We start from the raw sequence: 27,543 nt of genomic DNA on the forward strand, positions 1-27,543 counted from the left end.
TTCAGGGGAATCCCAAAAGAACTAATAGGTTGCAAACAGTTTCCAAAAAAAAAAAAAAAAAAAAAAAGGCTAATGAGGCTAATGGAGAAAGAGACAAATAGGAAAAACATTTGAAATGGAAAGCTGCAAAACTGCATTTCAAGTAAGCTCAGAAAGTAATTGTGATTATTGCTAAAGAGGGACATGATATACTGAAGATGATGCATCATTTCACCTTGATTTAGGAAATGTTTCAGGCTGCACATAATGAAATTTCTGTGTATGAAACTCTGTCAAGATCTGTTTGAAGCTGACAGAACACCTGTGGGACTTGCAGATTTAGTAAACATTTCTGTTGATATGGGCACATGAGCCAAGTGTCCAAGTGTACATTCATGGGTCCTTTCTAACTTCCAGAGTTAACACAACAGAGGCCTCCACTTGAGATGCAGTTGAACAGACAGAACTGTGTTAGTCTCAGTACAGTTGTTTCTGTTATGGAAAGTTACTGTACAAAACATGCCTTTGCCAGCATGCATCCCAATAGGACTGTGTTCCCAGTACGGTATGTCATACGGTATGTTTTCCTGGGTCATCAGATGGTTCCAGTTTAGGATTCAGTCTCCCCCCACTGCTGGTGAATGATGTTACATTAGCCTAATTGTCTATTTGCAATCACATTCAATCAATGTAAAACTAGAATAAGATAATGAAGAACCAAATCCTTATTTTACTGAAATGCTAGTTTAAAGTATCTTCAGGTAAAGTATCTTCAAGTGTCATAAAAAAGCACACAGTTGCATTCTAAACCATTGCAAACCCAGGTGAAGCTTTTCTTTCCAACCTTTTCTTCCACCTTGTCCACCCAGAGGCATCCTGGTGACTCACTGTTTTTGCTCTGTCAGTACTTAAGTGCTGTGCACATTATTTCATTTTAAATACTGCCTAAAAATGCAGTTAAACATGCAGAAGGAAGTGAAAAGGCAGAGGAAAGAATCATACAAGCCCTTAAAGAGGGAAAATTCAGAAGTGAATGATATTGTGGAGGGAAAAACTTGAGAGAAGATAGAAAAAGGGAGGACTGGAAGAATGGGGGAAAAATGAAGGCAGGAGGAATTAGGAAAAGTGAAAGATGAGATCAATGAGAAGGTGGAAAGGGAAGTAAAGAACTGCAGAAAGAATATGAAAATAGAGAAAAAAAAAACATAATTTTGGACTCAATCTTGCCAATTGTTACTCCTTCAGACCGTACATTACTCTGAAAGGTCTTACTGAATAAAAGAAGGTATTTGCGTAATGAGGTATTCTTGTCATTAATAAAGATGAAAGTGACACTGAGAGTGAATCCTTGCAATTTTACACAAAGTATTCAATTGTTTCTGGTTGTGTACTGAAAAACATGGAGTACTGTCTTGCCTCCAGTGAAACCTCCCATATATTTGTGTCCTTTGTTAACTTTCAGCATATGGTGTTATAAAAAAGAGAGTGCTAAGAACAATGGATAAGTAGTGGAGTTATCCTTCAATGAGAAATTCACATCTTAAGCATAGACATCAGGAAAACAGATCTATACTGTTTAAAATCCAACTAAAATAGCTTCTGAAAGCATTTTAACCATAAAATGTTTTAAGTTAAGAAAAAAAAAAAAAAAGCAGCTGGAAGACATTAACTTGGCTTCTAATTGAAAAAATGGTATGTTTTATTTCATGTTGGGATTTCAACAGACTCTTAATTAGCCTTTTTTTACCAGGAGTTTTCATTTAAAAATATCTTGATGACATTCTGCTCATCAAGAAAGATCTTGGGAGACTTGACACCTGTTACTCCTTGGAAGAATATTCATCCAAATAAGCAGGCAGGCAAATAATACTCTCCCAACTCATAGAATAAATATTAAGTCAAAATATCCAGAGCATTTAAAAGAGTGAATAACAAAGGGGAAACAAAAGTCTGGAAAATACTTTGTGTGGTCCAGACTTAGTGATGATAAGCAGATAGCAATGTTCAAAACAAAAGCCAAAAATGCATGGGTTGCCTGCTACGTTATGGAATACTAAGAGAATATTTACAATGTGAATGTATAGCTGATAAAGTCACTACTATGTCATTTCCTAAACACATGAAAAAATTATTCTTACCCATTTTATGAAAACCAGCTTAGATAGTTATTGAAAACAGCATTTGCAACACAAATGTCTGTATATTAAGATATCAGTATATAAGACATACAAGATGTCATCATGCAGATTGAAACATGCAGAAAGTATATCACTTCTTACTTTTTTTGGGAACACTGAATAAGGAATTCTAATAAACAGCATTTCTATGATTCATTTTGGTGTAACTTCTTAATGTGACGTCATGAATAAATAATGTTAAAAACAGAGTGAATTAAAGAAAGAATTCCACGTGATAATAAATTTATCTCTTTCAGGCTGAACTTCAGATATTGATCAAAATAATTTGAGTTTGACTTCTGGGCTTTATTGACATAGGTAGCATTAGTTTTCAGTGCTGATTTAAAAAAAATAAAAAAGAAAATATGTATAAAATACTAACATCAACAGAGCTTGGCATGTACATGCCTAAATTAGAAAGAGAAAGGGGAAACTACTTTGCTAATTTGCAGTAATCCTGACTTTTGTGAGGAATGCAAGTACCCAAATTTTCTCTCTCTAATTAGGAGATAAATATTATTTCCTGTGCTATGTATACCATTGAAATAAAACCATAAAATGCATTCAGGTCTGAGTTAGCTCCATCTTTTACGTGAAGAAGGTCCATGACGTTATTTTTGGGGGTTCTTTTATGGATCTAATTGAGGTGGGCTTAACTTGTTATTGCCCCCAGCAGGTGTTTTTTATTTATTTATTTTTGTCACATTTTACCTGCAGTTTACTGTTCCAGAAGGGGAATTCTCATATGGACACTTCTAGGCTGTTTCAGTACAAAGTCAACGGAGTCCATTTAAAGCACCTTAAACCAAATTTAGATGACTTTACACTTATGTGAACAACTTACATAGACACTTACAGCTTCACAGCTGTGTCAACAGAAGCTGCAAGAAATAACTTTTCAACTTCTACAACTAGATGTAAAAGAAATGACCTGTATATGCCTTTGGTCACTGTTGGAATGAGGAAAATTTAAAAAGATGTTAGATTGATAGTGGCAACATGGCTAACTAGAGGCTCAGTTTTAGGACAAATCAATATCTGTTAGTGGGAATCCAAGAGTCATCACAAAGGGTACACACACACACAAATCAATTTAAAAATTGCAGGGATATTAGACCTCTCTGTTCTTGCTTTGGTCACCCTGGTAAGATTGCTTTTACAGTTAGAAGAAAACAAAATAAAACAAAACAAAACAAAAAAACTTTTTTACTATTTTTCTCACCACATACAAAAGAAGATGCCTTTAGAGCCAAATCTCTGGCAAAGTTCACAGACTCCATGTTCTTTAACTATTGCGGCAACACTGTGGCATAAACTGTTGTAAGAAGTACAACCTGCCCAACAAAAAGATTAAGCCAAGGGAGACAACTTGTGATCCCTGTTGCTTCCGAGTGTTTCAGTCTTACCTAGAACAACTCTTTGAATATGCCTCTGGGTTAGTTCTCCTTTCAGATGGTCTGCAAAAGACAAAAATGCAAACAATTTTAAAATGTCAAAAATTAATGAAGTCGTTGCTTATTTCCTACCATTTGAAATCCCATGTGCAGTTGGCCTGTTTAAGGGGATTTCCTCTGATCCATAGGACAAGCACTTTTCTGAGCTCTCCTTGCTGCAAGTAAGCAGGTAGGCACAATTTAACTTTATGTAGCCTAAAATACAATTTTGTCCAATAAGAAAGACTGAAAATGAAGCTATTTACTGTCAAGCACTTTCACAGGATAATGAGGTCCTGCTGCTCCTGCTACAAAAGAAGTCCAAGTGAGTTTAGAAGACATACAGAATTCCAAGTATTTGTTTAAACAGACTTGTAGACGCTAGCAGTAGAAATGAGATATTAGGTCATCCAGTCCACCTCATTGCCAGTGAAAAATTGGTTGCCTACAATCCATTTTTTTCATGTTTGTTCAACTCGGTTTTAAATATCCCATGTGCTAGAGCTTCTGCAAGTTCCACTGCTCAACAGAGCTCACTGTATAGATATCACTGGTGTTTGATGGAAACTTAACTTAATTTCATTATCTCATTATTCCTAGTTAGGATCTCATGCCCTATGTAATTCACCTTTACCCTTTTATTAATTTCCTCCTTGATCTATGACACTGTTTCAGTTCACCAATTATTTCAAACCATAATTAGATTACCCCATGGGAAGACATTATTCATTGATATTAATGTAACCAATAAAGGAAAAACTTAATGTGCAGCTTCAGCATATATGCTGTTCTGGGGGAGGATGGATTATGTCTTTTAAGATTTGAAATTAAAACAATTTCTAAGCAGAGACTTGTTCACAATCTTTACTAATCTATACATCTGGATACTAGTGATAGAAAAAAAAAAAAAAGAAAAATTATCCATGATGGATTCATTTTTTTTTCCAGATTGATGACTATGTACATCATATTAGCATGTATTCTGAACTAAAAACATCTTTACTTATTAGTGAAGATTTAAAGAGTAAGATAATCAGAGCAAATTAAGTCATTAAGTGCTTTCAAATGCTTAAATGGAGAATGGGAAAAAAAAAAAAAAACACACTTAAATTCACAGGTCATGAGGATTAGACTGCTTTATAAGTACAAAAGAACTATGAATAATTAACCTTCTCTAAAGAATTTAGAGAATAATTCTTAGGTATTCAGCAGCATTGTGGAACAGGTATTGTATGCAATACATTACAGTATAACAGCCAAGTTATTTTGTTTTGTATGGTTTTAGAAAACTAACAAAAAACAAAACAAAACAAAAACCGACACATACAAAACCAAAACAAAAAACAAAAACAACCACACACACACAAAAAACACACCAAAACCCCCAAAACACTACCTACTCATTGTCTATAAGAGATATTGCAGATTCCCATTTTGCTGCACAGTAAGCTTTATTCTTTTCAATTAGTTCTAGTCTTTTCTACTAGTTCTTTAAACCAGTGAATTCTGCTCTATATAAAGTTATCTGTAATATTAAGAAAAGCCTTCAGCTACTGAGAAACAAATTAACTGAAAGAACTAACCTGACATACCACAGCTAACCAAATAAATTCTGCCTCAGCTCCAGCTCTAACACTCAACCAAAAATAAAAAAAAAAAAGGGGCATTCAGTTAAGTAAGCTCCTGATTTCTGTAACAAAACAAACAAATAAACAAAAAAAGAAAACTTGATTCATCATTTTTACAGATGAAGCTTATTTACATGATCGACACATGTTATTTGTGCTTTGAAAGCTTTATAAAGCAACAAGACTGAAGTCAATACTCACTGAAAAGTAATTAAACATACCAGTTTTTTTACTCGCATTGCTTTTTGTTATTCTGGATATTTAGATCTTTTTATTGTACTGTATCAGATAGGGTGATGTTACTCACTTTGCATTGAACCATGAGTCAGTTATGAAACAATTCATAGCAATCTTGTGATTCATCTCAATGGATTGACCTTAACCGAGCTTTCTCAGAAAGCCAACTATACATGTAACTTCATGAAAGCTAACTGAAAATGAAGGTGACTTATATGTGAAGTTCTCTATCTTGTCAATATGCAATTTCAGTAGAGTTATTTCTATTCCTTTAACCTTGCTAGAAACAGATCTGCAACAATCCAAATGTTTTGCATAAACTTCTGCCAAGCAGCAATGAGGTTAACTGAAAATAAGCAAGTCAAACAAGTCAATGAAAGTAAGACCAAATTACGAACTGATATATAACAGCCTTCAGTCAACACAAATACATGGAAACAGAAGAATATAGGAGCTGTTTCTTTTAAATGATTATAGCCAAGAGGCTTCACTTTCAATTACCAAGAATTTACCAGTAGAGAGACAGCTGGGACAGAGAGCACAGAGGCTGCAGAAGCCCTACTTTTATGGCAAACTATTTGTTAGCCAGCCAACAGTGTGAAACTCTCCCAAATACTCCTTTCTCTTTTCCTTCTGGCCTTCATACACTTCTGCTCCATCCATGACATGGACCATAGCATATAAGACATCTTGTCCTTCTTATATTTGGTGACTTCATGAAAAAAAAAAAAAAAAAAAAAAAAGAGAAGTTGGAACCAGACCACCTATAATCATAGGGGAACCGAAGAAAACTTCTTCGGCTAGGAAAAGAAAATTCCAGTCTTACCATTCTTATAGCAAAAGAATTTTTCTTTTTTCTTCTATAGAAATAGAAAGGTCACATTTATCTGATTCACATAGTACAAACTGCTTATTCAGGGAGCAGAAACTGAACTTCATTTCACTGAAAAGTTCCTGAGGAGAAACTATAATCATCTTTCAGGAAAAGCAGCCCAAATAGGAATTCTGGTCAGAAGATAGCATGTTATCATGAGGCACCTGACTATAATTCCATACCAAGATTTAGCCAGATATGATTTAATTTTTCATTTTGTTTTAATCCAATTTGAAATTTAACAGTTTACTTAGATTTCCTTTGGGGAAAAAACAAACAAACAAAAAACCACACTTCTGTTGTTTACATAGAAGCTCTTATTTTTGACAAAAAAAAAAAAAGTTAATGTTTTCTATGTTTTTGATTAGAATAATCTTGTTCTGTTTGCACTACAAATACTTGTGGGGGAGAATGAATGTTCCTGATCTACTCTACTTTTCTCTCTCTGAGAACACCATCACCCCAATGCAAGGTTTGAAGTTCATAAGTGATAGAATTAGGGGATGATTCCAGTACTCTTGCCTTCCCATGTAAACAAATGGAATATTTCAAACTTTAGTACTGCCAGTTCTAAAACCTTTATAAACACAAATATTTACCCAAAGAAATATGAAGAATCACATTCTCATTTATATATATATAATAATATATATATATATATATAAAAATCTGATTCCAACAGCATAAAGTTGTGGACAAGGTAGTGCTCAAACGTGGTCTGCAAAAACTGAGTTTAAGACTTGGCAAGCATTTCACAACATATGGCTAATTATGTTTTCTGAAGTTTCACCAAACAAGAAGCTAAAAATAGGTCTGCAGCTGATACAAAATACTTTTTTTCCAGTGGAGTCATTCTTCATTTGGAGATAACAGTCCCAATAAAATGTTGAATGCTACAACTCCACATGTTTTGGCAAAAAGGTAGTTTGGGGGAATTTAAGAATTCACTCAGCATGCAGCCAGCTGTCATTAAGGCTGTGATAAATCTGTTGGTTTTGGCCTGTGTTTCTGGACACATGTACCATCCTGAGGTATGGAAAAGAGATGAACTGGTAATACAGAACTTCAGCTTTGTGACAGGAGACAAAAGCAAGGAGGGAAATGGAGAAGACAAAATGGAATAGGACAGTCTAATTAGGAGTTATGTAAAGCAGAGGAAAGTATCCTATATGTTAACTAAATATCAGAATCAGTAACTTGAATAATATGGTTCTCCTGTAACTTTTTGTCTTTGTATTCCTCCAGACTATTTCCAGGAGCTCAAATTATCTTCCAATTTATTTCAGACAATGAATGCTTTGACAATACTGAATACAGTTCAAGCCAATACTAAAATTAGCATGTAGCAATTAAAAAATATTTATTTAAAAGTGTACATTTTTTCATCTTCACTTGAGTCCACATTACAGATTTTAAAGCTTCTCTTATATTTAATCAGACATTCCATATAATATTGTACTTTTTCAAAGACTGCTAACTTAAAGGATAAAATATGGGATAAGCTAAGAGCACACATACTACCCTAACTTTCTTCCTTTGGGAATATTGGTATCTACAATTGTGGGTAGACCTTTTACTTGTTTCATGGTCTCTTCTAACTTAGCTTTTGACAGGCTGGAACCTTAGTCAATAATCTATCATCTCCTGTTTTATTTCTTAAGCCTTTGATATTATTTTACAACATTTTCCAAGTCTGTGTTTAGCTTAACTTCCTGGAGATTCTGAAATCTTCACAGCTTAGTGAGGGTACTGTGTCTCTTTCTTTTATCATCTTTAAATCTTTGTTGTCGTTACATAAAATACCTAGCAGAACATCTTCTTATGCACTCAGAGAACCTCCCATTCCTGGAACTTATCCACCCACCTGGGACATTTGAGGCTTCTAATGATGCTCTGAGGCCCTAAGCATTAGATCTATGTTTAGTCTCTAACAGTTGTAACAATTGTTTAATTCAATTGAGATTATATTTTCAAGGCACAGAGCAGAGCTATGTATATCTGAGTCACAGCTGACTAGCTGGCCGAAACACTAACACAACTTTCACCCATGACAAAGGCACGCTGAGAGAGGACTGTTTTGAGAGTTTCTGCATAACATTCTAGTGTAATTAGACCAGTAGAGAGTGCATTTTTCTTTTGCTGTCTAGTGGTTGTCCTGGACAGCTTGCACAGATCCACAAATCTCTAAGTGGTTCAGATGTTAGTAGAACAAAATAAGCCACAACATATAAACAAGTGTTGCACTGTCTCTTGGCCTGCAGAAGTAGGCAGGTTCACTGTTAGTAATGCAAGGTCCCTACGTATGCAGTTGGACCCAGCTGTCACCCAACTGTGAAGACCTACTCTAGGATCTGGATCAATTGCCCTTAATTAATAAAGTTGTATGTACCCACTTGAGGAGGACAAGGAATCCTGCTGAATGAGAACATATTGAAGCTGTATATTCAGCAAATCATCTGTGAGGAAGGTTTTACAGACAGAGAGGCAGGGTACTCACATAACTTCCATAAGCCCTGTAGGGAAATGTCTTCAACCGAGTTTGAGGCTGGAGTTTTAACAGCTTACAAAGGATTTCTAAAATACCTTATCTCCACTCAGGCATTTAACTTGGAGATACTGAACTCAAGTGGAGATACTTGAATGAAGTAATTTCTCAAACAAGGAAACTCCAAATGGAGATAGTTATTGGAAATCTTATCAGATGTATGAGATACTTCTGAAAATCTGGTGCTGAAATTTTATAAGAACACAACATATGATAGTAAGTATCTGTCAAGAAAAGTCATGGAACAACAAAAACATCTATTTTATCTCAGCATCCCACAACAGTAACAGCAGGCAAGCTGTTCAGCCTTTTTCTGAGCCAGAGAAATAATTGGGGCAAATTCTTATTCTTCTTTATATCACTTGTCCTGCTGCAATGGAAAATAAGATAAGATAAGATAAGATAAGATAAGATAGATAAAATAAAATAAAATAAAATAAAATAAAATAAAATAAAATAAAATAAAATAAAATAAAATAAAATAAAATAAAATAAAATAAAATAAAATAAAATAAAAGGGTCAAATAGTTCTTTGAGGACAACTTGGGGAGGCAAAACAGTCTGCACTGGCAACCTGATTCAACACTATTTCTGAGGCAAGTGATCTATTTTGGAATACAAGGTTGGCCAAACCCCCACGTACACTGATGAGCCTTAACTTTCAGAAAGTCTCTTAGGCATCAGGAAAGAAAAATCACTACTGAAGCCCTCAGGGTCTTCTGACGATAGCCAACATATTTTTCAAGGTAAGATGAGTCTCATCAGCATTAAAAATATATTAATGACAATACTTGAGCAACATATCGTAAAGTATAACCTGCTGCATCAGATTTCTGCCTTTTGTTCACAGAAGAAACATCTGCAGCAGTCTAAGATTTAACTGGCTTTCCTTTCTCCTTCTCTCTCCCTTTTCTCCCCCTCTCAAAGTTTGCTGTCAAAGGTTTCTGACCCCAAAATAGAGCAGGTAGAAGCAAGAATGTGCCTGTGTTCTGGCTATTCCGGCACAGTTTGGCAACTCAGCACAAGCACAACTTTATTGGCAATTTAAGCTATGACATTAAGTTATTTTACATAAGTTAACATTAAGTTGACATTAAGTTAACTGGAACCTGTGAAATACAACTAAACAGTCTTTTGCTGGCTTTTCTAGTCACAAAGATGTAGAAACTGAAAATGCCAGCAAAGAGATTGGGCAGACCACTAAGAGCAAGGTAAATGTAGAAGTATTTAGTAGAAGTCATCAGTCAGAGAACCTCAGAAAGACAACAGGTTCAAAATTGGAAGTACAACTTCTACCAAACACATTTGGAAATGTGCAATTCTCCTAACATACTCTCATTCTTTGAAATTTATCTATCATGGATTCAAAGGCATACATTTTATTATGGTGTAGCCTACTGCACATTTTGAGATTACTATTTAAAATATCTGACTGGGACATGTTCCCTTCCTTGCAGTACTCAACAGAGGCAGTAACAGTTTATATCAACATATTTAATACCTTCAAGCATGATCTAATTTACAAACAGAAAGCTTCTTATAAGAAAGTCCTCTCTGCCACATGTTGCTGTAGAATAACACTGCACTTGACTTCACTGATTGTTTCTTGAGCTATTCAAGATATAGCCCTCTAAATTCTTCCCCAACTTTGTCTCTAATCTCCATACTAACTCCCCTGCCTTCCCGTTTCCTACATGTTCTTGTTAGTTCTGGCCAGATTACATCATAATTATTTTTCTAAGAGGAATGCTTACACTTTCCTGATTGATGAATAGTTTCTGTAACTATTCATTGCTTGGTCTGCATTTCCACAATTACCTTTATCCCACACTTTTTTCTTTTTTCTTTTTTTTTTTTTTTTTTTTCTGACTACCTTTTGCACCTCCTGGTTGGTATACAAAAATTCTTTGATAGGGCTATACGACAAACCTGTACAAAAACTGTATTCTTCTAATGATAGCATTTTGGACCTTTCCCTTCCTTTAAGTACAGATTGTCATAGGCTCTGTAGGCCTGTATTGTTGCGGTGATCTCCAAGTCCCTTTAATCTAAATGGGGGGAATGCTACAGACCCATTTGCCCAAAGGCACAGGAAGCACTATGGGAAGTGCACACAAATTCATAACAGTTTGCATATACAATACTGGGATATCTAGGCTAACCAACAGAACACACTAAGTGCTCTGGAATGCAGTTCCACATCTCTTTGAAACGGGAATTGAGAGCCTGGATGCATTCTGAGTTTAGAAACAAATGCTCAGAACTTTATACTATCATCCCAAAGTTGGCTGTCACTACTCATCTTTTTTTTTTTTTTTTTTTTATAATATATATATTTTTAAGTTGAACTCAATGCTGCCAAGCATTTTTAGCCAAACATGGATGTTTATCAAAAAATACTCTTCAGGAGACTTCAGCAGCAGAACATGTAATTTCTGGATTCTCAATGGATAGGAGATAGGCACCTGGACAGTCAGTTCAGTCAGTATAGCAGTACTTCTCTATGCACTAGCAAAGGAATTTTGCTGTATTTCATGAATAAAAGTGGATGAGAATCTTTTTTATTTTCTAGATAGCTCTCCTGAATCCAGATGTTCGAATTTCGTTTAAGCTATACCTTGAATGCCAGAGGTTTTTTCTTCCATGTTGTCCAAAGCTAAGAAATACTTTGTGTATCTATTTTTTTTTTTTTTATGCTGGAAAGGAGTCAGAAACGATGCACATCTGGAAGCTGTTTCTCTGTTGTTTATCACGTCTGTTTGTTCATGAATTAAATATTAAGCTGGCCCCAAAAGCATGACTGAAAAGCAATGCCATATGGATAAGAAATCATAATCTGTGAATTAGTGCTTTGGATGCTCATCTATATGACTAAGTACAAGTTATCTCTTGATTATTTCTGAGAAATTAATGTGAAGATAAAGAACGAGGAAAATAAAGTCAGAGGAACAGCTTTGTATACAGGGCTTTTTTATTATTTTATTTTATTTAATTTTATTTTAATTTTATTTTAACTTTATTATAATTTTATTTTAATTTCCCCCAAATGGCCAAATTTAAGATGCTTAAAAATAAGTAGCAGGTCTTAGAGCATGGAGACAAGATCAGAATAGAAATGGGCGTGTGACAAATTTTAATGCTTATTTATTGTGATAAATATACCAACCTCTTGAACATTTTTGTTTGTTTGTTTGTTTGTTTTGGGTGGGAGGTGTGGGTGCGTATTAGAAGCATATTAACATCCCAGGTAAACCTGGAATAGCTCTCTGTAAAGATATTTTATATATTTAGTGGTTTGGGTGAGCCTAACCCTGCTTCTTTAACTGTTCAGCAATGTAAAATGCATCCTGATTGTATATAACTTGTAGAATGATATCATCAGCTCTGAACAGAAGTCTTCCTTCAGCTTTAAGAAAAGCATATGAGAACATTTTCATAATACAACTGTTCAGTGTTGATTGCACTCCTTCTGCAACATTCACAACCAGCTGTGGAGATATCAATAGTTCTACATGATTTAAGAAGTAGGTTGATTCGGAAAAAACAGCTATTGTATTTTGGTGCATGTAAGTACATATGCATATATTGCAAATATTCATCAATGCTGGCCAGATGTGTAAATGAATCACAGGATCCTATGAAACACAATTTTCTATTTCAGTGCTCATGAAGGAGAGAGCTTCTTATTCTCATTCTTCGACAGTGTAACTCTGAATGAGATAGTGGGTCTACCATATCCAGAGTTTGAGGGACTGATTCCTCATTCCCAACTTTTCCGAATACCCAGTACTAAATAAAGACACTATTAAGGGAAACTTTGTGTACAAAAGAATGTTGGAATATTTTAAAAATTATAATATAGTGATAAATATCTAATATTTTCTCTTTTAAAGAGGAAATTTAACAAATTGACAGCATCAGAACTTACTAGCCTAATAAAGTAGCAAACTGGAGCACAGCAATCCAGCAATACTATTTTCAGTCTGTAGACAGACTACAAGCAGAAAATCTGTTACTGAGAGGTACTTTTCCAAGTATATAGTCACGGCAGTTCATAACTTAATTGAATCCAATGAGCTCGGTCCATTTGGTTTTAGTTATTCTAGAGAAAACCCTAAGTAAAAAGTGTTTACTTAGGTTCTTCCTGAGCATAACTTTTTCCCCAGAAAATACTTCTATTTCTAAAGAACAGAACATCATTTGTAATAATTAGAAAATGAAAATGTTTCCTACATATGTAGATTCCAACATAGTTCCAAAGAAAACATTAGCATCTTAGGCCTGGAGTGACTGTTACACTAATAAGGTTCCTCTGTTTAAAGAATAGCACATCAGGGGAGCATAATAGAACTGTTCAAATGAATTCATTCAGTTTGGTATTTTCTGAATAAGTCATTTAACAAATCATGTTTTCTCGTTCTAAGGACTCATTCAGCCTATGCACTGTCACCCAGGGGCATTGCCTATTGTTTGAAAGTAAAAATAAACATATGTAAGCTACACTGAAACAATGGACAATATTTTGCATTGGCATGAACATATGTATTACCCCCTGAAGCCAGAAGATTTGTACCTTCCAAAACAATTTCATTTTAAAAATTTCCTAAGCGCTGCTGCAAGGACAATTTTGCATTACTGCAGATGGTATCCTCTATCCTCTTCTTACAGGGATAAGCAGAAAAAGAAGCAAGGCTGACAGAAGGCTGCTAGGGCTCCTTAATTCCCTTTTCAGCCTCAGATCGAGGAGATCAGGGGAGACAAATCCTGCACTAACAAAGGACTGACAGACGGATAGCAATAACATTGTTCCTTCTGTCTTCTCCTACAACTACCCGTGCATGACCTGGCGCTGGAGCAGCGGCAGCACAGACAGCTCTGGTACAGCTGCTGTCACTCCAGGTGCTCCTGAAGTGAGACAAGAATTAGACTGAATTTTATTTTTTTATATTAGACTGAATTTTATTTCTAATATTAGTATATTAGAAACATTTACATTGTGTACAGTAAGTATGACAAAGATGGATTGTCTCGCCTGGTTACAGAAAGGCAAACTATTACTTCACAGGCTATGATAATGGACTTCATATTCTTGTCTGGTTTCCCTCCTTGTTTGCTCATCTTACTATCAGTTTTCTGGGGACTGTCATGCAGCTAAAGGTATTACTTTAATTGTTTATTCCTTAATTGTTGGTTTTAAGAATTACACTAACCAAATGTAACCTCACTACTCCAACACAATGTGAGCCCAGCTCCTATGCTACCTTCCAGTGATTTCTCTTCAGATTCTAGGCACAAACTCTCACATAAATCAAAAATACAAGTACATTGATTACTCTGATTCACTACAAACACTGAAAGAACAACAACAAAAAAGTATTAACATGAACCTTTAACTAATGAGAAAGAAAAATATACTCCTGTCACCCACCACTTTATATTATGAGCCAACTGGCTGCTCCTAGAACAAGAAAATAGATTATGGGGAATTTCATCACAGCTCTAAGTCTGCCCAAGATAGTAACCAGCTACCATTTTGTAGCTACCTGCCAGGCTTATGGGAAATTCATGACACCTATTCTACCTGCATGGCACCTTGAGAAAGGAGATACATGAAAGATGCTGAGAGAGATCACAGGATTTTTGTGCTCTACAGGTTACTGACTGAACTGAGACACAGAAATCATGCCTGACATGAGCTGAACATCAGCAGAAAAAGAACCTTAGTGGAATTGGGGCAAAACTAAGTTATACTTCATTATGGAAAGAAGGAAATAAATTTAAATGGAAGGATTTGTAACCAAATGGAAAAATAAGAAGTAGCATCCTGTAAAGCAAAGTAAATCACATTTCTAACAAAGAAAAAACTGCAGATGGTGACAAGGTGGTTAAGAAATAAAATCTGCAGAAACTCAGCTGTCTTTCAGTATTTTTAATTCCACATTTCCAAAAACCAAAACGTAACATTTAAAAAATAGATTCCAAAATACAGTCATAATGGCAAGATGATCAGATATTTATCCAAAACAAACACACATAGGAATTATGTTTTTTCAGCATTATGTTGCAAAACAATTGGGCCAAGAAATTAAGGAGAAAGAATCTGAAGACTGTGTCAACCATGCCCAATGGCTTCAGCTTTAACAGCTACTGCTATTTTTGGTGGACACATAAACATGCCTGGTTTATTACAAAACTACTTTGAAACTGACCTGGAGATCAGAAACAGGCTGAGGCTTCTAGGCACTGAGCCACATTGAATAACATCCCAGCTGGGAAATTACAGCTGGGGGACTGTTTGTCCCTGTGGCCTGTTTTCTCCTTTGTTTTTCTCACAGATGGCTGCAGGTTTTGAAGAGCTAACATGCTTCGTTATGTTAGACAGAAGGGACATCCCTCTGCAGTTTATAGCATAGCTGGACACTCCAGATTAAGTATGGTAGAAACACTACTTGCGTTACTTTTTCTGACAGAAATTGCTGTGTCCTGAGAGCAAGACTGACTCTCTCTCTGTTAAGCAGCAGAGGACATCTGCAACATGTAGACAGCTTCCCAAGAGAGAAGAAATCCATGGTGACTAAATGTACTGAGGCTTTATTTTTTTGTGTATATCCATCCCATTGCTCGAAGAGAAGTGTAGAAGCAGTAAGCAGGAAATCTCCCTTTTCAGAGAGCTTCCATTCTCCACTGAAGTGTACTTGTCACATCTACCACTTCTTATGATGAGCTACTGTTTTGGCTTGTTCTAGATCACTGATTTGGCTGTTTGTCCAGAATTTCTCAGGTACTCGGCAGTCCAGCTGGGGTAGCAGCTGCCAGGCAGCCAGAAATCCTGGACACATAACCATCACACATGCAGCATGACACTGAGCAGACTTTGTAGGAGCCAGCTGGGCATATACAGTCAGTTTGACACCTACAGGTGGTGCTGGATGGGTTACATTGTGTTTGCTGCATGAGTGCCCAGTTGCACATGCCCAACACATTCTGAGCATTTCAGATTCACTGTGCTGCTCAGATTTATGTCTGAAGAACATCTGGGACCCTTAGCTTTCAAGTACCAAGCATTGAATTCCCTCGGGTCCCAGGGAGCTTCTCCATATCAAGAATGGACTGTAATCAAAGAACAAGATAAATGGCAAATTCTCTTACTGTTCATGCAAGTTTTTGTCTAGTGACACAGAACTCTGTGTAATATTTAAAGGCACTACACAATACTTCTGTAGGGTGAAATTGGTGGTAAAATAAGGAAAAGTACTGGAAAAAACCACTCTATTCCTGTTGTATCATTCCTGAATACCAGCTGAGCTAATTCTGAAGAATTAAGATGTCAGGAAAGATTTTATTATTTAAAATAATTTATCCTTCTCTTTTGCTGCAATACCTCCTGACATATACATTTTTACACATTGATTGATACCTAAAGAGCCACACCTTTTATCAAATGCAAAATCACTTCCAATCCACAGAGACTCCTTGTGTTTGGACAAGCCACTAAGTGTTAGAAATTTGCTAAATAGAACCATGTTTAGACCACATACTCTGTACTATAATATAGCTTATAATATTTTCTCTCTCTCTAAAAAAAATAATAAAAAAATATATGAAACAGCTTCTTCTTTGCTCCTCTTAAAAAACGTGGTCACAACCAACCTGTCTCTTAGGCATCATCAAAAAATCTCAGACTAACTTCTCCTAATTGCTGAGTATCCCCTGCAAATAGCCTCACTACTTAACCATTCTTTTAAATTATTCAGCATGACAGATGCTTTTGATAAACATCATGGAGGTCAAGGACATCAATTAAAAACATACCATAAAATTGGCCTATTCTTCCCACCGAAGTTGGATTATTATACCTCTATTGCAGAGCAGGAGGACAGATTTTCTTCATAAGAAACAGAATGAAAGGATAAACAAAAGAAACAAAGACAATTAGAACCAGAAAGAATGGCTATCTATGTATGACTGCTTTTTCTTACAAAGTACAGTCTACGTTCATATGGTTGCACATCTTGCCTCAGCCAACTTGTGCAGCACACATACAGTCTTTGTTTCCCTGTCAGTCTCAGAATACCTGAAAATCTCTCAGAAACTTTGGCAAGAAAAATAGGAGGACAAATTCTGACTGTATATATGAGCATGTCTTAAAGAACAACCAACAACTTTTTTTCCTTTGGATGTTTGTAGTTCACAATGAATAGTAATATTCATTGTTCACAGTAGTAGTCCTCACTGCACCTTTTAAAAAGAGGGCAGTCCCAAAATGGCTGGTTGAGTGCACAATGATAGATTGCTCTCAAAACCAGCAGAAGGATGAGCAGCCTCAGTTGTATAAAGCTTGGTGAAATTGTGAGTGCGATTCAAGGAGGCAGCTTTGGAGATCTCAAAGGTGGACTATATTGGAACATATTTCATAATATGAGCAATTTAATTTGACTCTTTAAATTACTGTCATATCTAATGCTTGTTGTCCTTTATCAACTGAAATGAAAACGATAAAGTCAAACATGGAAATATTTTCAGAATCTTCTTTTCAATCCTTACACAAGTAGAACTAAAACTGCCCTCAGCTAGAGTTTTTCTTGAATGAAGATTTCAAGATTTCAATTTCTGTAGACTTTAAAGGTCTGTCCTAAGAACAGCAATTCATACTAAGCTATCTGAAGAATAAAACACTGTGGAATGATATTATTGTGTTATCTATTCATTAAATATCTATTCATAGTGAATTCATTTATTTATGAGCTGTTTGCATCTCATTGGAATCAGATTTGCCTGTGGAATGTAACCTTTTCTTTTTTTTTTTTTTTTTCTGTGCAATTTTTTAGTCTTTTGTTAAAACCACTCCTACTATTTTACCTCTGCACTAGTCATTTCCAGTAGAACTCACTGAATATATATACAACTGATGTAAGACTGTGTAAGTACTTGATACGTTCTGGAATTAAACCAGAACAGTGAATTATACTAATCAGCAGTTCTGAAGTCTCAATGTTCATTTCTATAAACGAATAAGTATTTCAAATAGTTACGCTGAAGAATGGAAAGCATTTCAAAGCACAGTAATTTCTCCCTTATTTTAGCCTCATTTCATTCATAGCTGATACAATGTCCAGTGACCTATTGTCCTGACTCAAAACATTTACATTAATACGAAATTAATAGATAATACCACTTATATTATAGACTTTAAGAAAGCAACATGTTGATTTTGATGAAGTTTCTTTTCATATAGCAAATCATAGCAACATATTCATTTAATTTAGGTTCCATGTAAAGAACGGATTTTTTGTCAATGAAGGAATTATATCTTAAAAAACGCTGTTTTGTTCGTGCATGACTTCTCTCAACTCTTTCAATCCATATAATCATAGACTAAAATATGCATTACATTCCTACAGTCATCCTTGGGATTAGAGTTCTTCAGTAATTGTTCTCCTTTCTCAAAGTAAGTAATTCATTCCTGATTGTGAAGCTAAACACTGAAGATATACAACATAGACCACAGAGTGCTCTCTGACCATCTCTACCTGAAAACATCACTTTATCTTTTTTCAATTTTTATCTCTGCAAAAAGTGGTTATCAGTTCCCTTCATAAAGCAGTGTAAGATTAAAGAAAAACCTTACATAAAATATTCTTGTTTTGCAATTAGAAGTAGATCCATTTTGCTTATCTCCACGGGGATGAAGAATGACCATAAGAAAATAATTTCTTAAAAGAGAATTTCTTGCAGGCAGTAAGATGAGACTACCGTCATTACTGTCTTTCATTTGTGCTATGACATGTATTAAAATTTCATCAATTATTAAAATGTGCCAAGTATGTGGAAGTAGAGTTGTTAATCAATGAAGCATTTATTTACAGAGGAAGATATCAAAAACTAAAATGTTTGCAATGGCTAGCAATATAGCTGTGCAACTATATTTCCATTACTGTGTTTTGTCATTTTTTTGTATTTTTGTACCTAATTGCTCTTCACATAAATTATTAATACCCTTACTGCTTGCTGCTATTGCCACTAAAAATAGTGGATTTTTTTTTTTCATCTGTTTCATGTGCCATATAGAAAAAAAGAGCCAAATTTTTTAACAATATGCAGACTGTTAAAATCATGTGAGTATACCTGTCCTTAATTTTTCTTTAGAAAAGGTGTATTTATGTGTATATAAAAAGTGACAGCAAGAAACAGGCTATGGAAGAAGAAAGAGAAAATAGTAGATGATCAAAGTAAGGAAATTGTGGCTGTATGAGGAAGAACTATTTTACTAAACCAACACCAAGTGTTAGGTACATTGCTGTCCATCTCTAATTCAGAATAATGCTGCTACCCAGAAGTTTTCAGACAGAAAACATTACATACTGCAATACAAAAATTATGAAGCAGGAGTAGCAGCTGTAATCAGAGATTATAAATCTTCAAATTAAAACCTTGCCAGAAGTGGGCTACTTTTATACCATCATTTTAATTCTCAACTCTACAACCTGACTTCTCATTTTAAAATAAAATTAAAATAAATGTTGAATTAAATTTAAATAAAGTTTCTTTGTCATATACACTAAATCTCTGCTGTTGTCACGAGTGAGCATTTTTTGTCTTCCATAGTATGTATACATACTTACAGTCTTGCATGTATAGAAAAAAGGTGTTTATAAATGCAGGTTTTACATTATTTAGGTTCCAGTTAGGTTTTACATTTACTTTGAATTCACAGAAATAATAGTGCAAGCTATAAGACAGTGAGTTGGGATCAATATTGTCCTTGAGCACTGTTACACCTTGTCCTCAATCTTCCTCATTTCTTACTATTTCAGAGAAGCTCTCAATGAACTGTGATGTAAAAGGACAATTTTTTGAATATTTGCAAGAAAATTAGTTGAAGACCATTCAATAATATTGCTTTGCAATACAAGGACATGCCCTCATTAAAGACTGTCATTGGTTTAGGTATCCTACAATCCTGTGCACTAAAACCCAAGGTTGAAATGAGGCAGAGCAGTGCAGCATTCCTGTGGGTATAGCTGCATCATCAACATCATGTGCACATAATCCACCCACCTACCCTTTCTCATTCCAAGAGTGCCTGTTTCCTCACAGAGTTATTACTCCCACATGACTTTGCCCTTTCTCTCTCAGCTTCAATTATAACATTAGCTTATTTCTGGACAGACTAAAAACAACAGCTGCTTCCTTTGGGCATTAAATACCATTTAGTACACTTTTTTTCCTTAGGAAAAAATTAACCTTACTAGTGGTGTAAGTACTCCAAAACAGACATTTACAGGGATGAACTGGAAATGTTTACTAATCTTAAATGCTTCTAATATGTGGCACATTTTTGTGCATGAGAAACATTTGTAGTCACTAAATTCTGAATGAACGCATTGTTTTAACATACACAGAAAACAGTACTTTTAATGTCTCCAACTCTTTCTTGCTCTATGATCCATATAGTAGCACTTAGGGCTTTCTGTTGTTATTTAATGATTTGCAATTTGTTTAGATGTCGACTTTTTCTCCTTCCTGTCAGAATTTTCACACAATGCTTTTGGTAATGGTATAAAAACACTTTGCTGATAACCATGTCCTAGAAATAAAACTATTAACCCTGACAAGAGAGATGCTATATTTCCACGTCACTTTCTTTGCAAGTATTGTCCCATACATGCATTTTTTGGCCATCACATTTTGCACATTGACACCCTGAGGAGTTTAGAAAACCTACTCTCTGAAAAAAACATCTAATGACATCAATCATATCAGTTATGTTCCTCACACTTAACTGAATCACCTCATAAATCTGTGATACCACAACACCAAGAGCTCAAACTGGATTATTGGCAGACTGTTGATGTCTGCTTTATCCACCTTCCAGACTGCAACAGCTAGTTGCTTCCAGACTTGTCCACACACTGGATGCTGATCACTGTAAACTCTTTAGATTCATGAAGATCATTGCCCTCCTGCTAGTCAAACTGGTCATCATGACAGCAGAAATCCGTTCTACTATGCTGGTCATCTTGCTGCAGAAGGATAAATATGTATGCACTGAATCTGACCATGGTAGCAAGTGTTAAAACACTTTCTTTGCTGTCAGTATAAAACATAGACTAAGAATTACTACCCTTGCTTTCCAAAGAAAGGTGACATCATCTCAATTCCTCACCAACAGATCTCAAAAGAGGTACCACAACCTGGAAAAGCTCTTCCAAACTTTTCCTTGACTATGACTGAGTAGGCAAAACAAACAACCAGAGCCAAAAGATATATGACTAGATGTCCCAGCAGTTTAGGAAGGTTTCTTTACAGCAAACCAGCAAGGACTAGCCTTTCCCAGACAGTGAGAAGCCTTTAATATTTCACTGATGTGCACAGGACGAGTACATCTAGCAGTGCAGTGGGGTGGATGGCATGCAGGCTTAGACAGCAAAGATTGACAGAGATAACTTGACTCTGCAGCCTTGGTATGGCCCACATTGTGTCCCTCAGGTTAATCTGCCTTATATGAAGGGTCTGTAACTGTCCAGCTTCTCTTCAGGCTTTCTTAGATAAAGATTTAGCCCTTCTGGAAGACACTGCTCTGTTTATATTGAATAGCAGCCTTCAATACCTTAACTATATAGCAACTTTCTTGTTTCATAAATACCTCATGAAGTATCACAAAATCAAGAAAGAAATCATAATAGACCGATTCATTTTAGCCCAGCCCCCTACGTAGACTTCAAAGGAATTGACAGGCTAGGTAAGATGTCCAGAATTAACAAAATTAAGCTCTGTCAGGCTAAGTAGACACCAAGTTCTATAACTCAGCTTTGCCTATATAGTGAAGGGCTATATCTGTACCTGTGCTGATCACAAGAAAGGCAGAGCATTGTTATTAATTGGTATTTAGAGTGCCTGGGAGAGAGGTAGCATTTCCAGCAAACAGCTTCAAAGTTATTTAGATCAGGTGATCCAGGCGATGGAGCAGAGATTTCCCTGCAACCCATGGAGAAGACAAGAGTGGAGTATTTCCCTGCAGCCTCTGGAAGATTCCATGCTGGAGCAGGTGGGTATGTCCTGAAAGAACTGCAGGTTATCGAGAGTCTATGTTGGATTAGGCAAAAGGTGTGAGGAGGAAGTGGCAGAGAGGAATGTTTATGGACCTCCAATCCACATTCCCCATGTGTCACTTGCCAGGGGAGAAGGCAGAGACATTGAGAATGAAGGTCTGAATGAAAGACCTAGAAAAAAGGGGATGGGGAAGGGGATGGGGGAAGGTGTTTTAGATTTTTGTCGTTGCTTCTCATCATTCCAGTCTATTTTAATTGGGAATAAATATTTTTTTTCCGGAGTTGAGCCTGTTTTGCCTGTGATAGCAATTGGTGAGTGATCTCTCCGCCTTTATGTTGGCCCATGAACATTTTCTTATTTTCTCCCCCTGTTCTGCTGAGGAAGAGGAGTGAGAAAGTGATTTGATGGGTGCTTGACAGCCACACAAGGCTGACCCATCACAACATGCTAGGCACAATACCTCAATTTTTCCAAGAGGAGATTCTATACCTTTACTATTCTGAAATCAAATTCTTGGCTTCAGCATTTTTTTTTTTTTTAACTAAGACTTTTTAAGTAATACTTTAAAGGATCTACATCTCTTGTTAAAGCCCCTAACTCTCTGGGAATGATACAACACAAAAATATTTGCAGTGACACAGCATGTTTTTTAATGAGAAAAAAATATATATATTTCTCCTTTCTTACCCAGTGAAACATACATTTTAGAGTTTTTAATATTAGACTAGAAAGACAAAAGTTTATTTGCATGTCAGTACTGGCTCACTGTCAACTACTTCTCCTATGTTGGTTATAGAGTTCCAATTAGTTCCCTGACCTCTCAGTTATTTCTTTCCAGTTTTACTTAGGTTGATTTGATTTTGATGACTCTGTATTTGCAATTTAAAGTTTACTCCTTGGTTACATTCCCTAGTCATATGTAAACAGTTCGGAATAGTTCACTCAAGCTGATCCAGACACATCTACGTAGCCCAAATCCAGTCTTAATTTCTCTGCCTTTTGATAGTGTATTTATGCAGTATACTGACACTGAAAAACAAGCGCCCACCAACATGCTCCTCAATGCTTGCACCAAAGAAATTTGCTCCTTTATTTGGAAATCAGAAGAGGAAAAAAATCATCATACAAGAAAATGCACTTTCTTATTTCTAGGAGGTAATGGTGAAAAGTAAGAACGATGAAAAATCTGATAAATATTATTTTCCATAAAAATAATTTAAAAAATCTCTACATTCTTCTATTAATATAAAAGGAAGCAGAATCCAGGAATATGTGGTATAGAAGCAAAGGCACGTGGTAACCATGTCTCATTTCTTACATTACAGTCACTTTGCTCTTAAACCCAGTTTACATCTAGACTGTAATCTAGACTACATCTGTGTTTCTTAATCTTTTTATGCAAGCTATAACACCAGCAAAAGCCTACCATGAAAATCTTATTCCAGATTACTTTTTCCAGCTCTAATATCCTGATGTGTTTTTGAGATGCTAATGTAATTGAGGAGTGGTTGGAATATTCTGTGTACTTTTTACTGCAAAACACTAATATTTCCAGTCAGAATGAAAGGATATTTATGACATACAAGTTACAGCCAACTACTGTCACTATCTCAGTATATAATCAGATTGCATGAAATGTGCTCTATAACCTCTGCGGTGCATAGTTTTGTACTATTAAGTGTAGCTTAGAAATAACAGAAACTGATATTGATGGGATCTGTTCTTGATTGTGCACAAGGCAGCCAGGAATGCTTTAGGAAACCAAAATAACAATAAAAGTAAATGAAAGATCTAGTTGCAGGCTGCAGATGGCTCTTATTCTTCCTGCCACATTTTCAGTAAAAATTTGGCAGCTTAATAGCCTTACTTAGCATCTTAAATGTTATGCATACTATGATGAACAAGAAAAATTAAAGTTTTTTCCAGGATGCTAAACTATGTTAACCAGTGTAATCGCATTTGTTAAGCTGAGTAAGCCAGCAAGTGTTGTTCTTGATGTAAAGTTTTTATTTTTAGAGAGGTGCTAATAGGCAGATTTATTTACAACTATGATCAAAAGAATGCTGGACAGGAGAAAAGAATAGGAGAATAAAAACCAGTGTGTAGGTCAACCAGAGTGCTAATTTTCATATGCAGCATAACGTTACACAGAAAGAATTCAAGGAAGGACTGTATGTTATGATCACTCTCAAGCCTCAAACATCAGTATTTAAAAACCATCCACAAAGTACTGCATAATCTGTGGAGATCAGCATATCCATATGGAATCTGCATGTCCTGGATGGAATTTGTTATTCATACAATATGATTACAGTATGAACTAAATGAAAAGAATATTCTTCCATTTTAAGACCAAAATAAAAAAAATGGAGACTAATGAAATACAAGGTGTGTGTAAGGTGGCTGCTAAATTCCTATCCCCAAGCAGCGCTATCACAGCTCCTGGCAATGAGCATGATGTGTTATTGTGTGACTACTTATTGCTGGTGTATATTCAGTGTATATTTTGTATACTTACGCAAATATACTTTGTATGCTTATGCTTTGAAATGGATTTCAACATCAGCAAAAGAAAAAAGTTTGACAGCCACTGCTGACTTTGGTTCTACCTCAGTCTAGGCCAAGACATCATTTGGGCTTCCTATCATAGATGAGTAAATCCAGGAGACAGAATTAAGTCAGCACAATGCAGACTTCAAGATGGAAGCAGAGGAAAAGAAAAGGTTGTATCCTGATCTAATGGTTTACATTCACACCTTGGCACAGTGATGTCCAAAAGCTACAGGCATTATTCACCTTGGTGATACTTCCTGTTACATGGTGGATAACATTCATTGTCATCCACAGTAGGTTTAACCTGCTTTTTTAAGTTGATGATGGGAATAAGCCAACTGACACATGTTGCTAAGAAATAGTTTGACTGACATGTGTCAGCTTTCCCTTACTATCAACCTGTGCAGTTTACAGCTGTGGAAAATGTGGATTTGGGAGTCACATGTAGAGCTACAGAACCCAGACCAAGTTCAAGACGACTAGTGTTTTCGGGACATAAGTGTATTACTGTCACCAAAATCAGCTTCTTGTAATTCTTTGAGAGATTATAAAAAAGCAGAGAAGCTGGATAGACCACGTGACTGCAATGGCAGGATTTAAGTGAGATTATATGGACACAGGAGAGACTTGTATGTGCAAGGCGGATATTGAACTTTTACTGACACTGGCCAATCTTGGGACATCCATGCACAAGGTCCGTATTGAGCTATGTTCTATCTAACCTGAAGGAGATAATTATGCCTACTGAGAGAAGGCAGATTTATTAATGTGCCATGACTTGTTGAAACAGCAGAGTATTCAGAATGCTGGCTCAGCACCTGATGTCTATGGTTCTAGATCCCTTCAAAACATCCTTTGTGCAATGTTTTATCACACAGTGGCAACATAACTAAGGTTTTCCACATAGTTCACCTAATTTGAAACATACTGTGTACCATCTCTGAGCAGAAATTGTGATGTACCTGAAGTTTCTTGACAATAGAATCTGGCAGTAGCTACTTTTCATGACCATGGAGAATATTATCATGAATATGGTGAAAGTACATAGCAATCGTCAGGAGAGCCTTGAGATTTTTGTCCTTTCCCAGCAGTCAACTGCTGTTATGAGACAAGTAGTGATGACACTGGATGCTAAATCACTTTTAAAATTAGTCCCTCATGGTCTGTAACTGGAATCTTGAATAGATTTTGAATAGATTTGGTTCACCTGAATGTCAGCCTACAGGGACTTGGTTCACCTGAATGTCAGCATACAGATGACAAAGACTTCAGTGATAGATAACAGAACTGTTTCACATCTGACATAGAGCCTGGATAGCCAATTGTTAGGAAAGAGGTTACAGATTGGGAATCAACAGAACTCAGAAATCACCTAGGAACATATCAAGGGCTGGTAGAAGGATTGGATAAAACCCAGCTTCAGGTTGAATGTATCTCTAGGTGACTTGGCTTTGAATAATTTGAACCTGGAAGCCAAACGTATGATGTCGGGCCCCTAAAACAAAATATGAAGAACCCTCCCACCAAGCTGAAGGACTCCTCAGAGTCATTCTAATTAATCTGTATAAAGGAAGTGCAGAGGAATAACTCAACAATGAAACCTTATTGTATCAAAAGCTATATGAATTTAATACATTGATGACACAACTTGGAACAAAGTTCTTTGGATCATTTTATCCTGCAGTGAAATTCAGGAAATCCAATGTTAATACCTTAACTTCTCCCTTTGCTAAATTTCAGATCTCATTTCAAATAAAGAACTGATCTGTTCTTCACATTATTTGGAATAATCATGTTTTCATATTATTTGGGAAAAAAAAAAGATACATAAAACGATTACTGCTATCATCAGTTACAATTTATCTCTTTGGAAATATTAATAATCCATTGATTCATTTATTTTAGAAAATAAATCTCTTATTGTATCCTCTGAATGCTGCAATTTCATCAGCTATAGATGTAAAATGAAGCTGAAATGTACTCACTTATTTTATTTCTCACTTCATTTATTTTTTCTCCAAGGCATTTAGCTTCAGCAAACCTGTCAATGCAAGCATAATGATACAGAATTATTCAAAAGCACAACTAGTGAAACTATTTGTTCACAATAAAATACTAAATTCTTCATGACAATTTTTGTTTTGTAAGTAGAACTGGTAGGAAACAATTTTCCATCAAAAAAGATAGTCTGGCCTAAAAGAAACAATTCTGAATGCAACAAATGGGTTTATAAGACGGACTAAATAAATTTGTAGCTATAAATTTTTAAAATTATGTTATTTCAATTCTAAGAATTGGATTCTCTTAAATACTCATATTAGGCTATGATATTAATTTTAATATGATAAATTACTTGCAATGTATACAGCTATATAAATATAGAAAGAGAAAAAATCCGAAGTAAAAACAAAATTAGAACATTTGCTCCCCAGGAAAATTCAAATTTAAGCATGTAACTTACACATTGCTGGTAATCACTGTGATGTGTGAACACGTATACCCCTGTCACTAAGAAACCTCTCAACAGAAAAATAAGAAAGTGTGACAAAAGTAAATTATTCTGATCTTCTACAGCTAGCCCTTATTATATCCACCAAACTAATTCCATCAAATTAATATCCACCAAATCAATTAATCAGGCTTTAGAAAGTCCCTTTGTAGTATTCAAGTAACTGGACCTCAAAACAAACCTGGAAAAGTGAAGTTTCCCTTGGGGTATTTCACGGTAGAGGAATGTAATCATTGTAAATAAGGGACAGATACAGACTAACTTGTGTGTTTTCCTTTGAGAAAATTACTAATTGCCTTTTGTAATTCACAAGATTTGTTTTACTTAATATGCCATATTTGTACCATCCTAGCATAAAATGAGGCCTTCCATCTTGGGGTAGTGTTTTGACAAGAAAAATTAACTCAGTCATTTCTTGAAGGAAAGACCAAGGAAAGCTCAGCATGTTGCAGGATGTGTTTTTAGTGACTCAGTAGGTGGTTCTCCTCTCAGAATGTTTACAGCACTAATCTACTCACATATTTCTTGAGTGTGCTGTAAAAGAAAACCACCTGT

General features: G+C 35.6%; 1 protein-coding gene across 1 annotated transcript in view; it reads right to left on the bottom strand.

Moving 5' to 3' along the window:
• Positions 1 to 27,543, bottom strand: part of KIF6 (kinesin family member 6) — a gene marked incomplete at both ends in the record, with an annotated part of 172,226 nt that overhangs the window by 25,723 nt on the left and 118,960 nt on the right. The window contains 2 exons of the mRNA XM_084283351.1: positions 3,563 to 3,613; positions 26,465 to 26,520. Coding sequence (XP_084139477.1) covers positions 3,563 to 3,613; positions 26,465 to 26,520 — 107 coding nt within the window. The remainder of the gene's footprint in view (positions 1 to 3,562; positions 3,614 to 26,464; positions 26,521 to 27,543) is intronic.

This window comes from Netta rufina, assembly GCF_964035555.1.
Source record: "Netta rufina genome assembly, chromosome: 3".
NCBI lineage: Eukaryota > Metazoa > Chordata > Aves > Anseriformes > Anatidae > Netta > Netta rufina.